Raw genomic sequence first — 17,246 nt, forward strand, 5'->3', positions numbered from 1 at the left:
CTTGTAAAGATAACCCAACTAGATTATTTAGTCAAGATTTAATTTAGTTTAACTTCAGAAAATTTTGGGAGAGGAAAGATTTTTTTTTATTAATTTATTCTTGTTACATCTCAATGTTTATCCCATCCCTTGTATCCTTCAATTCTTCCCTCACTCCCATTTTTCCATTATTCCCCTCCCCTATGACTGTTCCTGAGGGGGATTACCTCCCCCTGTATATGCTCATAGGGTATCCAGTCTCTTCTTGGTAACCTGCTGTCCTTTCTCTGAGTGCCAGCAGGTCTCCCCCTCCAGAATACGTGGTCAAATGTGAGGCACCAGAGTACGTGAGAAAGTCATATTTCACTCTCCACTCAACTGTGGAGAATGTTCTGACCATTGGCTAGATCTAGGTAGGGGTTTAAAGTTTACTGCCTGTATTGTCCTTGGCTGGTGCCTTAGTTTGAGCAGGACCCCTGGGCCCAAATCTGCCTATCATAATGTTCTACTTGTAGGTTTCTAGGACCCTCTGGGTCCTTCTACTTTGCTATTCTCCCATGCTTCTCTCATCTAGAGTCCCAATAGGATGTCCTCCCTTCTGAAAGATTTTGATCAAAATATAGTGTATAAAAATTTTAAACTTTAATATGTTTGAAGATAGAAAAAGATAAAAATGAATTTTTCCTTACAGTACTTTTCTAGCTTGTAAACACAGAAACTGGCACTCTTAATATTGTACTAGCATGATAAAATAATGTAGAATGCGACTTTGTTAGAGTCAAACAGATGTGGTTTTAAATTGCTTAATCACAAAATAATATAATTTTTGATTCTTAAATTCTTTGGGATGAGTTTTATTTTTATAAAATGAGCAAAAAATCAAAATTTTCATGCTAAATAAGAATGAGATTAGATTATACCATGTGTATTTCAAGTACTGACCAATTAACGTGTAGTAACATCATAGAAAAATAGTTCTGCTTAAATTTGTATTTCTGCTTTTTCATGTGTTTTAGTATTAATCAGTTCTGAACTTACTGAGTCACACACACACACATACACACACACAGACGCACGCACAGAAGTTGCTCAAATTAGTAATGTAATGCATGTTTTGTTATGTTGAAGTTGATATTTATATGAGGTATCTTAAGCATGAATTTGTGTAACAAATATTGTTAAATATTCTTTATAAAATATTTTGGCAAATAATAAAATCATTAGATTAAATTCCATTTAGTTATTTTGATTAAATATATTTACCAAGATATACAGGATTGGGAATATATGATAAATAACACCATGACTAAATTGACATTTAATTGTGAAGGAAGCGTGTAGAAACATAAGTGTATTATGGCTTTGCATTGCACACACATTGTACAGAGTACATTCTGTGAACTGACACTGAACTGAAAGATCTCTCTCCCTACGTCACTGTGTTGTAATCAGCCAGCAGCATTGTCTGATGCAACTGTTAATTTAATTTTGCTTCTATGACTGTAGGAAGAACATACTTCCTTAGACACAAAAAGAGAGGTACAGCAAGAGAGTTCGAAAAGAAAGAAAGAAAGGAAGGAAAGAAAGAAGGAGAGAAGAAGAGAAGAAAGAAAGAAGAAAAAGAAGAAAGAAAGCAAGGAAGAAAGAAGAAAGAAAGAAAGACAAGAAGAAAGAAAGAAAAGAAAGAAAGAAAGAAGAGAGCGGGAGAGGGGAGGAGCGAGAAAGAAAGAAGAAAGAAAGAAAGAAACATTAATTCACTCAGGATTAACCTTCAGGAATGATGTTTATTGAGAAAAAGCAGAGAGACCTCTGTTATCCTTGTAGTGGGAAAGTATTCGAAAAGGGACAGATCAGAGTGTTACAAATGACATTACAGGGTCTTAAAAGGAGAAGAAAAGCTTTCCTTTGAAACAGAGAGAGGAGCTTCATGAAAAGGGATGGTTTAAAATACCTGTAGGAGAAAGAGTTGGCAAATAAGATCATTGGGGTGGCAAGAAACCTTAGGGCAAACCCTTCTGAGAAGTTTCCCAAACAAAAAGTTTTTTTTTTTAATTCAAATATTTCTACAACTGACTCTATAGTTTATATATATGTCCCTTTGCAATTTGTTAGATGTCTTATCGTTGGTAAATTAGTTCACTGACAAATATTTTTTTTTTAAAGAATGTTTTTTTTTTATTAATTTATTCTTGTTACATCTCAATGTTTATCCCATCCCTTGTATCCTCCCATTCCTCCCCCCACACCCATTTTCCCATTATTCCCCTCCCCTATGACTGTTCCTGAGGGGGATTATGTCCGCCTGTATATTCTCATAGGGTATCAAGTCTCTTCTTGGCTACTTGCTGTCCTTCCTCTGAGTGCCACCAGGTCTCCCCCTCCAGGGGACATGGTCAAATGTGAGGCACCAGAGTACGTGAGAAAGTCGTATCACACTCTCCACTCAACTGTGGAGAATATTCTGACCATTGGCTAGATCTGGGTAGGGGTTTAAAGTTTACCTCCTGTATTGTCCTTGGCTGGTGCCTTAGTTTGAGCGGGACCCCTGAGCCCAAATCTGCCTATCATATTGTTCTACTTGTAGATTTCTAGGACCCTCTGTATCCTTTTATTTTGCTATTCTCCCATGCGTCTCTCATATTTTTATATGACATCTACCATCTACATATCAGTTAATAGTGTGTGGAGCTAAGAACACAATGAATGTTTTCAATGATCTCAAGTCAAAACTTGGGCATCACCCAGCCCTGGTGTGCCAGGATAGCATCAGGTCCATTGCTAAGACTGAAGAATTAATTATTCAGCAATTAAACTAGTAGATGAGAACTTGTCAGATGTTTAGAACTCCTGAAGACGTTACAGCCTACTCATGTTGAAATCTCTGTTAGCCTGAAGGGAACATGTAATTTGCTTCAGCATCTTGTTGGATACAGTTATCACCACTGAGATTATGCCCAGTGATGACAATAGCCTCCTATTCTATTCAGCATTTCAAAATTCTAAAATATGTTCTTGCTACAACAGATTCAAGTATGAGAGTTAAGACAAGTACAAAAAGGCTTCGAAAAGACAGGGAAGGGTTGGTTATGACTAGCAGCCCATGAGGGCTCACCAAAGGCCTTCGCTGTCCAAGGGATACATGGCAGCACGGAGCTGTGTCCTGAGTCCTTCAGACTGAGCTATCTGGCCTCTTACAATGCCCATTCTCTGCATAGGCAAGAAGTTAAGAACACTCCTGCACAATAACTGTAATATCATCAGCAGGCTTATGAGATATTTCAGTACCTCGGAGAGAAAGAAAGACAAGGAAGAAATGAGAGAAAGGGAGGGAGGAACTATTACTCCAATAAATTTTATTATTGCTGTTTTGAAAACAGTAATCATTGATGTATCTTAAAATAAACACTCTACTCACTAGTGCAGCAAGACAGTGTCTTGATCAACACTGTAATCATAGGAAAAGTTAAAGCATGTGCTCAGTACAGATACTGCTGAATAAACAGATGTACTGCAACGTGTTCTTCGGGATCTACTTTTTCCTCTTAGAAAATAAACCATCTGAGCACATCAAGGGCATGCACTTGAGGTATCTATTATGACTCAGCACATTGCTATCTCCTCAGGCAACAGTTTGTAGAATTCATACACATCTTACTTTTGATTTGAGGCACCTTGAATGCCTCCTGCAAATACATGATTGTAAATGCAATTAGTGAGATTACAGTAATGTTACCGGGGACAACATGACTAAAGATGGCTTCATTGACACATCTAAATGACTTTCTGAACTAGAGTGTGATGAAATGATTGATATTTATTAAATTTGGTAAATATAGTACAGAGAGATTACATGGAATATGACCTTTAAACAAAGTCAAATACTGAGATAACACCAGAAACAAAATGTTATCTTCATGTCTCTCAAATTGTTGCCACTATATCTACCCTGCAAAACCTCCATATCCACTCTCAATCTATAATTTTAAGTTTGATCACTGAAAAAAATTGAACAGATGGAAAGCAGGAGGACCTGGGGAAAATAAAGGAAATTACTTAGTGATCATTAGTTCCTTACTCAATCTTCCTTTACATGTTTCTCTATGACATTTTGAGTATAATCTTTTCCTGTAGCTAATCCTACAGTTTAAAAAAAAAATAACATTATTTTTAAACTTTCATGTTTGTGATTTAAATCCTTCCACAAGAATGAAACCGCTTTGACTGTTGACCTTCATGTTTGCAAATGTTATTTTTCTTCAGCTGGTGCATGATCCTAAAATACATGAGGATTTAAATGTTCTTAGAATGAGGCACTGAGGCACTTCTGGAATATTCCCATAGATAACAATGCGAATAATGTTTGATATGTTAAAGGAACTGAGTAATTCAAAATAACAAATAACTCTATCATTTGTACTCATAGTAAGTATTTTATTTATTACCCTTTTTTGAGACTTGGTTTTATTACGTAGCTCTGGATAGACTAGAGCTCATTATGTAGACCAGGCTGGCCTCAAACTCAGAGTGGTCCACTTGCCACTTCTCCCCATGTGATGGGTTTTAAATCATTCACCACTATGGCTGGCTACTAACCAGCATTTTTAAAAGAGATGCATTTTTTTTTTGTCCACGTTGATGTTATCGAATAGTCTTCAACTTACTTCATTTACTTAAATTATCTCAATGGGTATTTTTTATTGGAATTAGTGTTAAATTTCATCATTGTGTTTTAAACAGAGAAGTAATATAGAACTACAACTTAGGAGTGCAAAAAATAGTTCTTACCTTTGCATATAGCTCCTCCTCTATGTTGGTTTTAAGGTAGTTCACATCTAATTGCAGATTTCTATTCACAGGGTCCTCCTGGGGCTTCGGGTGCAGAAGGAAGGCAAGGCGAAAAAGGTGCTAAGGTAAAGCATAGGGAAGAGATGTGTTACAGTTTCATGTATGCATTGAACGTCATCTATTTCAACACATTAAATCTTATTTGAGCTTCATCATTATTAATGTGCACATGTGTTTCATTTTCAAACAGGGAGAAGCTGGTACAGAAGGACCTCCTGGGAAAACTGGCCCTGTCGGACCTCAGGGTCCTTCTGGAAAGCCTGGTCCAGAAGGTCTTCGAGGCATCCCTGGTCCTGTGGTGAGCATCTCTCCTAAGATGGACAGCTATAAAAATAACTTTAAATTTTAAAATGTATGGATTATAATGCTCCTTCGGGTTGGTGTTTCATAACTTCTAATATGTTTTATAGGAATCCAGTGTTACTAATAAAGTTATTAGGTAACTTAGTTAAATAACTTAATAATACATTTAAAGTAGTTCTGTCATTTTACTTTGTAAATTTGAGTGAACATTCTAATTTCTTTAACTCAGAAAAGGCATCTATGTTCTGATGTGACAGTGAATGGTTTCAGGCATATATCTCTGCATATGATATAGATGTGCATGCATTTATCAAAATATATGTTCATGTGTACATGAGTATATATACATACACAGGTACAGAGAATTTAAAAATGTACCATATTAATGTGGTTTAGGGTAGTACAATTAACATATAACATTTTTTTTCTTTCTGTATGTCCAAATTTAAAAGAAACAGGTATTGTCTTCTTTATAAAAAAAATCATTTTCTTTTATGTAGGGAGAGCAAGGACTCCCCGGTGCTGCTGGCCAAGATGGGCCCCCTGGTCCTCTGGTGAGTAGCATTTTTCATTATTGGTAAGAATTTCTAAAATAAAATTGTTTGTGAGTGTTTATCTTATAAAGTAGTTTGTACATTTCAAAAAAAAAAAACTATTACACATTCAAGGAGAAAATAATCCTGAAGAGAACCTATAAAGTATGCCACTTGGCCCAGAGAATATTCCTTTTCATACAGTTTAGATGGAAAATATCTTTTCCACTCAGAAGAAAATGCTATTAAGGGTGCAGCTACTCATTTTCTCAGTGCAGACAGTTACCAAAATGCATGTGATTGAACTTTGATTCCTAATTCTTCATTTAAAAAAAATGTTGGCACATGAAGTTGGTAGCTGCCTGAATAGATGACTCTCTTTATGAAATAAATAGGAAATTATTCTGTCCTCTTAATCAAAACAAAACAAAAATCATGTGTTTGTTTTCTGTTATGTTGAAGTTGGACAGTACAATGAGCTCCACATACAAAGAGCATGCTTGATTGATGCAATGACGCGTTGGCTTTGCCAATATCTTAGGGTCCAATGTTGCTCTTGCTAAAATATGGCATGAGGAGAGAATGAAAACATGTCCTTTAAAGCCATTGTTCACCAACTCACTTTGCTTTACAAATTGATTTAATTGGTAGGGGTTTGTAAACACTGATTTTACATTGCTGTATCTAAGGATTAGACACAAAGCAGTTTATAGAGTACGATAGAGTTTACTCTAAATAACCAAATCCCTTTTTAATGTAATTTGAACTTTGTTAACAATCCTGTTATCCTAAGCACAGTTTTTGAAAGGAAGGACAGCCCAAATTACACCAAGACCAAGTTCTCAGCATGGAAGAGATTTATTTTCCCCAAGGGACAATGACAGGATATAGAGGATGAGCATAAGAGAAAGGGGGCAAGGGAAAGAGGACAGGGATATTTGCCCTAGGGGGCCAAAGGATTGCCTCCAGATGGAAAGAGACAGACTGGTCTATAGGTAATGGCATTTATACAAGCAAAGGAAGAAACCCTGTATTTAGGAGGAGGTATTTAATTTTGATTGGACATGTTAATTACAGTAGCCAAAAGGGGGCTTTTGATTGCTGGATTTTAATAGGTCGATAGCTGGACCTTCATAGGCAGCCTTGGTAAAGGAAGTAACCAAATAAGGGAATAGACCTTGGTGGCTAGCTTTATGAATGTAATTTAACTTTTAAAAAGAAAGAGGGAAGGGGAGGAAGGGGGGAAAGGCAAAACTTCCAGGCTCAATGTTTGCCATGCCTGCTAGAGCTTTTCAGATTTACTTAGGATATATACATATTCAGACAAGATAGAAGCTGGAACCGTGATTCTAAGTACAGGACATACTTGGCTATTCCGTTTGTAAAAGGAGGCCACAAGCTCTAACATAGCCACCATAACATAAGTGTTAAAAATAATTTGAAACTTGCACTGGAGACGTTAGATTGCCTATTCAGTAACTGTATAAATGTTGTGAGATCTTTAGTTGACTTCAAGCAGGAGATTACTAGTTATCTGCTCTATGCATAATCTTATTATCATAGAAATTGAGCTGTGGGTGAAGCAGGGTCAGTTCCAGATCTGCACAACTCCTTGGTTAACTCATCACTGCAGATTCAGAATCTGGTAGCAAAACTCTTTCCCTAAGTATCACCCTAAAATTTACTAGGGTTCTATTTTTTCCTTGTTATGTTAGATTTTTCTAATAAGCATTCTGACCTTTCAGCAGATGAAGTAGAAGCACCTTCATCTACTTAGCGATTTCCTTTAGCTAATGTTAAAAATAAAACCATCAGACACACACCAGCTGATTAAATTCTGCCAAATGTGTATTTCTAAGGCTTAAGCAAATGTGAGTTTACAGTATAAGAAGGCTGAACAACTAAAATTCCATTTTGGAAAATTGCAATGGTAAGCATCAGCGTGGCCCAACATGGAGCTACCGATTCCCTATTGCTGGTTTAACCAGGGAATACTCTGATGTAAATCTATTATTTATAGCATTTTCACTGAATCTGATATCTGAAAAATGCTGCCTAGTCATACCTAGGACACGAGGGGAGGTAGAGAAGGCATCTGCAGAGTGTCATATAATGAGCTTTCCTACTTAATTAAGAAAGGTTTATTTTAGGAGTAACGTGTCTTAGTCAAAGTGAGAGGTGTCTTATGAGTACAGGTTAAATTCACCCACTTGGAAGCCAAACACATTGTTCAAAGAAACTAGCCATTCCACAGGCTTGAGTGATGACATTATTAACCCTGTCCCCTCGCCAAGTCTATTTTTACAGAGAAAATAGTGAAGGCATCTGACTCTATCATAAAAGGTGATATTAAGTTTAATTAAAGGTATTTCAGATAACTTCTTCTTAATGTGTTCTTATGTTTATAAAATGAGTTCTTTGTAAAGCACTCACACAACTAATGAATAGCAGCACAGCTGAAAAAAGAATTGCCAAATGCAAGAAAAAAGTATAAATATTTCTGAAGAATCAGTTTGTATTTTTATTGAGTGTAACTGCATGGTAGCTAAATCCATATATTTGCCTAACAAATACTTTGGATCAGAAGTTGCTGACAAGGCAGGGGGATCATAGTTAGAGCAGCTGGGACATAACTCGTTGGGTCTGTTACATAGGCAAACAGAAGATGTCACTCCCAGGTCCCCTGTGCGTTTGTGTCCCTGATTTTGAAGCATGATCCAGCTTCTAAAAAAGGAAAGAGGCTTAAGGGAGGATTTGTAGAAAGTGAGACTAAAATATTTGAACATTCAGATAGATTTTCATTGGACTTAAAATTAATCTACTTGAAATTTATATGAATGATTCTTTATTCGTAATGTATTTCCTCATATTTACAACTCCATTCACACTCACATCCAAGACTATTCAGGACTTTTTTTTTCTACTATTAGTTGCCCAGAACTTCTTACACAGAAATGTTTGACAACAGAATCTAACATTCTCATTATTTTCTAAAAATGTTTTTAACTTTATTTTGAAATAGATAATCTTTTTTATGTAGTACAGGTTGGCTTTGATTTTACTATGTAGCTCCATTAGGTTTGAGACTTGCCTCAGACCCCAAGTACTGGATTTCAGAAGTGACCCATCATGCATCATGCCCAGCTATAAAAATATATTTTTGTGATAATATATTAACAACACACACACACACACACACACACACACACACACACACACACAAACAAACATTACTCCACAGAATTTAGGAAAAATATGAAGCACATATGAATCTAACAAGAAACTGAGACATCAATAAAACTATGTTGTTTTGTGAGGAGAACTACTACTCATTTCTTGAGAATTCAACACATTTTCATGGGCATGTCTCAAAAGATAAAGAATGTTGAATAAATTCATATGTCCACTATAAGATCACAGTTATCATTTTCAAATAAGTTAAAACACACATATCTAATATTTGTAAGCATAATCATTGTTGTATAGTTATAAGCTTTTTATTTAATATTTTTATTCTAACGTATGCATTTCAATGATGCTGAAAATTAGTTTTTATCAATTTTAATATATAAAATACTTTATTTTCAGAAAATAATAAATATTTGACAGCATCCACTTTTAAAATTACAAACCTAAATAAAAGTGAGCTGGGTTACTCAATTATAATTTGAATTGCTGTCTTTAGTGCTCCACATAAGCTCTATAGCAGGCTTGTAATACGTGATATTCTATAGTGATTAAATAGGTTTAATTGTTAAGGTATCTTCTTTTATAAAAAATAATTCAGAAGTACTTCTTAATTTTATTTTCTAGGTCAAACTTGGGGTATACAGTTTTCTTAAAACCGAGAGCTGTACAGTTGTGAGTTGCAGGTCAAGGCAGAAATTTCACAGGTCATAGCAGTGCAGGGATGAGCGTCTGCTTCTGTATTTTCAACACTTATGAATGCATGGTTCCTGTTTTCTTTTTTCTTTATTGCTTATGAATTATGTATTTCCCTAAGGATTTTCCAGTTACAGTAGCCTGAAGAGAAAATACCAAACATGAACACTTGGAATCGTATTTTCATATTAGAGAGTTGAAGTTTTTAATATCTTCCATACAAAACCAGAGAGATTAAAACTGTCTTCACTGACGTGGCATTACTAATTTCTGCTTTCAGTCCATAAAACATAAGACTGATTTAAATTAACAGCATCATTCCCAGCACAGTTTGTAATTTTTTAGAATCTTACTAACTTAGAAGAATACTGTCTCTTACCTAAACTCCTTCATGAACAGTATTTATAGAAAAAAAAACTTTAAAATAGCATTGATGCTCAAATAGTGTCTAGTATATTTCTTCTAAGTTCTTGAGTAAATAGATTTGCTGGCCTTTCCCATTTTTGTCATTTTATCTTTTACAATATAAGGGGGTAAAAATGTTGGTAAGTACTGCCTCATCAGCAACATAAAGATAATGATAACCTTTCATTGCCCTTTATTATTAATTCTGGCAGTTTTTAAGCTAGAATCCCCTTTCATTATGTTAATATTGACATATTTTTACCTTTAAATACTGTGGAGACACTCAAGGCTGGAAGGTGTTCCACATGTGTGACTTTAACAGTGATTGAGATGTGGATGTCTGGTCAGTGTATATGTCACTTCTTTTTCTCATAGAAGAATTTCTGAAACTGTCTCATGTGCCTGATAGACTAAATATAGTTTATTGAAAACAATAAATGTGGTCCCTTTTCATTTTTTCAATATATTGAAAATGTACCATTTTTTGACTGGCATAGGTTAGATTCAACCAAGATTCCTAATGATTTCTGCTTCTTGTACAAGTGTATGGTTAACTGTTGTATGTATGTATGTATGTATGTATGTATGTATGTATGTATGTAGGTAGGTAGGTATGTAGGCAGGTAGGTATTCATGTATGCATGCATGTATGTATTCTTCTCTCTTATAATACACTCAATAGAATTGAGAGTACTGGCACACACCTTTAACCCCAGCACTCAAGGAGGCAGAGGTAGGTGCATCACTGTGAGTTCAAGGCCAGCCTGATCTATAAAAGTAGTCCAGGACAGCCACAGTTACACAACGAAACCCTGTCTCAAACACAGCAACCCAACCAAACAAAACAACACATCCAACTTCTGTTTTCGCTCCCTACACTCATCTCCTTCACCCTCCACTCCTGCACCTTCCTTTTCCCACAGATCCTCTTCTCTTTCATTTCCTTCAGAGAAGAATAAGCCCCCCAGAGATATCAACTAAACATGACATAACAAGTCACAAAAAGCCTAGGCACAAACCATTGTTTCAACGCTGGATGAGGAAATTCAGTAGGAGGAAAGGATCTCAAGAGCAGACAAAAGAGTACAATTATTTTTTATTAGAACTATTTATTCATGCTTTCATGCATCTAATGATGAGTGTGCATCTTTGCGAAACATCCTATAAGGTCAATATATTTTTATTTGATGGTTTCTCTTAACCGTTTATATTACTTTCTTAAACATGTGGTACTGGAGGTTCATGTAAAGCCATTTTAAAAGTATGCAATTAGAAAAATTATTTTTCTCTTCTGTGGTGTTAGTGATAAAAGTATGGCCTTTAATGCATGTTAATGTTCATGTAGGGCAAATGCTGGACAACAAAGCTACACTTCCAGTGCTACTTCCCTTTTTCTCCTGTATTTTTTTTTTTTTTTTTTTTTTTTTTTTTTTTTGCTGTAGTTTTGTGACAGAGTCTCCTCTGCACAGGAGAGCCTCAAACTTGCTATGTTGCAGGAAATGAACATGAACTTCTGACTCTCATGACTCTAGCTCCCAGCTGCCCTAAGTGAATATTTATAGGGTATTTCTGCATACAGCAAAAGGAAAGGCATGCCACCAACACTAACTTAGTTATTGGTATTGATGTTAAAATAAATATATCCGGCTTATATTTAATGTGCATCATCTTCCTGGACTATATCACATGTAACTGAATTTGGAACCTGGTAACACAGAGATTTTTTTTTTCTGTTTGGTTTTTGTTGTTGTTATTATTGTCTGATACAAGGTCTCACTTTGTAACCCTGGCTGGTGTCGAAATTGTTATGGCAACCAGACTGGCCTGGAATTCACAGGAATTCCTCTTCCTCTGCCTCCAGAATTCTAATATTAAAAGCAAATTGCCCTCTCTCTCTCTCTCTCTCTCCCCCCCCCTCTCTCCCCTCCCCCCCCCCCTCTCGCTCCCTCTCTCTCTCTCTCTCTCTCTCTCTCTCTCTCTCTCTCTCTCTCTCTCTCTCCCTTTTTCCTTCTCATGTAATAATATTTTAACTATAATTAAATTATTCCTTCCTTAAACCTTAGCATGCATGAGAACTTTTCAGTCTCTGGCTGTCCTTACCTCAATATCTGATGCAATTTGGATGTTTTCATGACTAAACTATAAGACTAATATTTATTTGTTTTTATGAGGCCATGATTTACTTAAATAAATAAGTTTTATAGTTTTATTCTGTGAAAAGTTAAATTATGGTAATAGATATGTTAACATGGATTTCCATTTACGACACCTGAATACAAACTCAATTTATAATGTATTATTAAAGTATACTTTATGGAGAATAATTAAGAAAAGGCTGTTTGAGCCCTCCTCATTACTTAGCCTCTTTGCATCCAGTATCCAGTGATAAGTGAGTACATACGTAATGTTTGTCTATTTTGGGTCTGGCTTGTCTTAATCAGGATGATTTTTTGTTGTTGTTGTTTCATCCATTTCCCTGGAAATTTCATGTTGTCATTTTTTTTACACCTGAGTAATATTTAATATGAGAAGAGGTGTTTAGTATTGTTGAGACTTCATATACCTTTTTAGTGGATATCCCTGGGAGGCATACACTTTCTGAGGGGAACTGGTGGTAAGCGACTCTAGGGAAGAGTGGAGGTAGTGGAAAGGAAGGAGAGAGAGAGGAAAGGAGAGAGAGAGAGAAATGTGTTGCAGGTATAATATGTGAGAAGAATAAAGAAAGGAAAGGAAAGACTGACTCTATATCCATTGCTAAAACAGTTTCAAAAGTTGAAGAATTTTTGTGCAGGTCTGCAATAAAAAACCAGGAATGAATTCCAGTTACTTAATGAGGGAAGAAAACCGGATATTGTTATTTGTTATTCAGTTGAAGAAGAAAATAATGTTGGGTGAAGTCTATAGACTTTACGTCAAGTCGTTTTATTTTTCAGTCTGTCTTCTAAGCTTATGGCTGCTTCTTTGTTAATACAAGTATATTATATTAAATTGATCATTTCCAAAACTCTGGCAGTACCTATGGCTTAGGAAATCTATTGCTAATCTGAATCATGTCGATCCTTTTGACTTTGTCATCTAGAAACCTACCTGAAACATTGGTCCTGTGGTCTTCTAATCAAATGTGCCCACTTGATTTTTCTTAGTTAGCAAGCATTTCAATCACAACAAACTTTTAATGCAAAAGAAAAAATAGTCAAGTATCGTGTATTCTAAAATACAGCTACAGTCAAAGCACTGTATTACAATTTGCTAAAACCGTTTCTGGCTCACATTAAGGATTTTCAGTTAAGACTGAGAAATGTAAACTTTACTTTTTATTCCTTAATGCTGTCCAGTCAAATTTTATAAGGATCCTTGTTTTCACTCATTTCCTCTTTTGATGTGTAGGAACCTTTTCTGTCTAAATTTTGAGCTCTAATTCAGTGTGTTTCCTTTGAGACGCGCATTCAGTGTTTTGCTGAACTGCCCTGCCATTCTGTAACACAGATTTTATTATTACCTTGCTGAATGACAGCATCTCTTTATTTGCTCTCCTCACTAATGGGATAGTTTAATGCGATATGATAAGAGGGTGTTGGGCTGTCAACCCAATCCCCGGATTTGAATTCCAGGTCAGTTCCTTTAAGTTAAACAATTGTTTATAACAAGTTAACTGGGGGCAAAACAACTTTGTTGTAATTGCTGTGAATGTTGAAAATATAGGATTAAGTTATATTGGGATTATTGAGTATCTTAATATATCTTTCTCTTCAGAGATCACAGTGAAACGTGTTTATAGTCAAGGGAGTATAAACAAAAATAGAGATTGAATTCAGTATTAGACATAACCTGTGTAGCTTCAGGTTCATTTCATAGAAGTCATTGCTCATTCCACAGGATTAGATGGCATCCCATGTCATCTCACATTTATCTAATTTTTTTTGGTTTTCAAGTAGTATTTGATTATTAAAAGCTTGAGATAATTTTTAAATTTTTACCAAAATATTGTAACCTTTGAAATTAGGATGTATAGATGCATAATTTACAAATCTTTTCTACTTGTATCTTATTTCACATTTCTCATATATTTATTTAAATACAATTATCAGTATTGTGTGTCCTCATTAATTCCATGATATTTTAATACCACGAGTTTCTCTATAATCCCGAGAAGTGCAATAACACTAATCAGCATTAACCTTGACTAAACTCAGTATTTCAACAAAGTAGCTCTGTAACTCAAAATGTGACTTTTTAGTTCTTAGCCACTGTATTTGTTATTTTTCTCAACACTGGGACAAAATAATTCCCAGAAACAACTTGCAGAGAGAATGGTTTATTATGCCTCTAAGGTGCATGGCAGGGAAGACACAGTGACTGAGACCAGTCTCTGATACAGGAAATTGAGACTGTGTGCTCATATGCAGAAGGCTGGACAGGAAGCAGAGAGGACGCCCTACTTCAACAGCCTCCAGCCCTCCTGACCAATTGCTACAGTTCTTGTGTAGCCACTAGGCTTAGAGCCCAGAGTTCTATAGCTGTCCAGAAGATAAGCACCAAAAGGAAACAGAACAAACACATGGTCTCTTGGGGAAAACATTTCAGTCAAACCATAATGCTTATTCTCTTTTTTTTCTTTTTATTAATTTATTCTTGTTACATCTCAATGTTTATCCCATCCTTTGTATCCTCCCATTCCTCCCCCCCCCCATTTTCCCATTATTCCCCTCCCCTATGACTGTTCCTGAGGGGGATTACCTCCCCCTGTATATTCTCATAGGGTATCAAGTCTCTTCTTGGCTACCTGCTGTCCTTACTCTGAGTGCCATCAGGTCTCCCCCTCCAGGGGACATGGTCAAATGTGAGGCACCAGAGTACGTGAGAAAGTCATATCACACTCTCCACTCAACTGTGGAGAATATTCTGACCATTGGCTAGATCTGGGAAGAAGTTTAAAGTTTACCTCCTGTATTGTCCTTGGCTGGTGCCTTAGTTTGAATGGGACCCCTGGGCCCAAATCTGCCTATCATATTGTTCTACTTGTAGATTTCTAGGACCCTCTGGATCCTTTTATTTTGCTATTCTTCCATGCGTCTCTCATTTAGAGTCCCAATAGGATGCCCTCCCCTCTGTCCCAGTTTCCTGGTAAGTGAAGGCTTCCTGGGACATGCCCCTTGGGCTAGTATGCAGATATAAGTGAGTTTATACCATTTGATTCTTTCTGCTTCTGGGTTAACTCACTCATTATGATCATTTCTAGCTCAATCCATTTATCCACAAATTTCAGAAATTCCTTGTTTTCAATAGCTGAGTAGTATTCATAGTGTATATGTACCACAGTTTCTTTATCCCACTCTTCTACTGAGGGACACTTAGGCTGTTTCCATGTTCTGGCTATTATGAATAAGGCTGCTATGAACATGGTTGAGCAAATTTTCTTGTTGTGTGCTGGAGCATCTTCTGGGTATATTCCAAGGAGTGGAATAGCTGGGTCTTGAGGAAGCCCTATTCCCATTTTTCTGAGATAGCACCAGATAGATTTTCAAAGTGGCTGTACTAGTTTGCATTCCCACCAACAATGAAGGAGTGTTCCTCTCTCCCCACATCCTCGCCAGCATGTGGTGTCGCTTGAATTTTTGATCTTAGCCATTCTGATGGGTGTAAGATGGAATCTCAGAGTTGTTTTGATTTGCATTTCCCTGATGACTAAGGAGGTTGAGCATTTCTTTAAGTGTTTCTCAGCCATTTGATACTCCTCTGTTGAGAATTCTCTGTTACTCCTCTGTTGAGAATTCTCTGTTTATTCTCAATATATTTATTTATTGGTTTATTTTCTTTTCAGGGACCTCCTGGCTTACCTGGTCTCAAAGGTGACCCTGGCTCTAAGGGTGAGAAGGTAAAAGAATGTTATTAGGATTTTATAACCTGAATAGCAGATGTGATAACTTTCTCAAAGTCACTTAAAAGACAATTTCAAACTATACCACTGTCATTCTGGTCATTGGAAAGATAACAATTCTCACACTTTCAAATGTATTTAGGGAAGGAAAAGTATGCAGACAGTAGTGAAAAATGTTTCCGTATAAGAGGTGTTCCTAATGATCCTTTTTAGACACATTATGGAGAGAGCATATGCTGATTATGCTAAATAACTAGCCCCAAAATAGACTTAACAGCACAATGACCATTTTTCTGTTTTTAAACATAAAAGTAAAAGTTTTGAGGCAGAAATGTTTTCCAAGTAATAACATGTTCTCCCAGAATTATATTGTGTTTTACCGCATAAAGAAAACGAGCCATTTGTATAATGGAATGACTGAGGGTTTGAAGGTTTTTACGTCTCCAAAACTCTCCGAAAGACTAAACAGTCCCTGAAGAATAGGAAACATTTCATATTAAATGAGATGCTTACTACAATAATGAGCTCTCTGGTTTTTATGCTACCAAAACTCCATTTGGACACTTTTTAAAAGTTTATCGCAAATGAAGCACTAATGATTATTATTGTTTTCTTTTAGAAAGCTCTTTTTATTTTAAAAACACCATCCGTATTAAAGGACATAAGTAATAAATGGACCACTTAATGAAATGAAGGTTCTATATTCTAATTTTCATACAAAAGTGTTATCAAAAGTCACCTCATTTCTTTGATGTTATGTTTCATGAACTTCATATTCAAGGATTTAATGATTAGAATTATATGTTATAATTTTTGTCAAAGCATATAATACTAAAGTTTGTTTTCTTTCATTTCTGTAGGGACATCCTGGTTTAATTGGATTGATTGGCCCTCCTGGAGAACAAGGGGAAAAAGGTGACCGAGGACTTCCCGGGACTCAGGGTTCTCCAGGAGCCAAAGGAGACGGGGTGAGCACAGAGCAGATGGCTCTCCCACTTCATTCCCTCAGCACAAATACAGTTGCATGCACATATTTTTATTTCATCATGATCATTAGGGTACTTCAGGCCACCCTCTTTCAAATCTTCTTTAGGCCATGCAATTTTTTGAGAAATATTGTAATTAATTAAAATTTTGATATAAGTGAGATTAATAAAATATACAATGCTATAAATGTTTGTACAAACCATTTTAAAATCCACAACACATGCAGACCCTGAGAGTGTCAAGGGTGCCTTAATCTATGTCCATATAGTCTTCATGCTAGAGACATATATGAAAGCTACATGTTGCAATGAATGGAAAAGGCTTGGGTTACTGCAAAAGAGCCTCTAATTCACACTGAAAAAAATTCTTGGATGTTGTTAATTTGCATATTGTTGCAATGTATGTAGCAAAACATGGAACTAAAATGAACTGCA

The 17,246-nt window shown here is 36.0% G+C and overlaps 1 protein-coding gene across 1 annotated transcript in view; it reads left to right on the plus strand.

The window, feature by feature from the left end:
• Col11a1 (collagen type XI alpha 1 chain) overlaps positions 1-17,246 on the plus strand; it is a 236,795-nt gene that overhangs the window by 207,363 nt on the left and 12,186 nt on the right. The window contains 5 exon segments of the mRNA XM_051165742.1: positions 4,836-4,889; positions 5,015-5,122; positions 5,628-5,681; positions 15,769-15,822; positions 16,686-16,793. Of these exon segments, the coding sequence (XP_051021699.1) occupies positions 4,836-4,889; positions 5,015-5,122; positions 5,628-5,681; positions 15,769-15,822; positions 16,686-16,793 (378 nt within the window).

The sequence above is a fragment of the Acomys russatus genome, chromosome 23 (assembly GCF_903995435.1).
Source record: "Acomys russatus chromosome 23, mAcoRus1.1, whole genome shotgun sequence".
Classification (NCBI taxonomy): domain Eukaryota; kingdom Metazoa; phylum Chordata; class Mammalia; order Rodentia; family Muridae; genus Acomys; species Acomys russatus.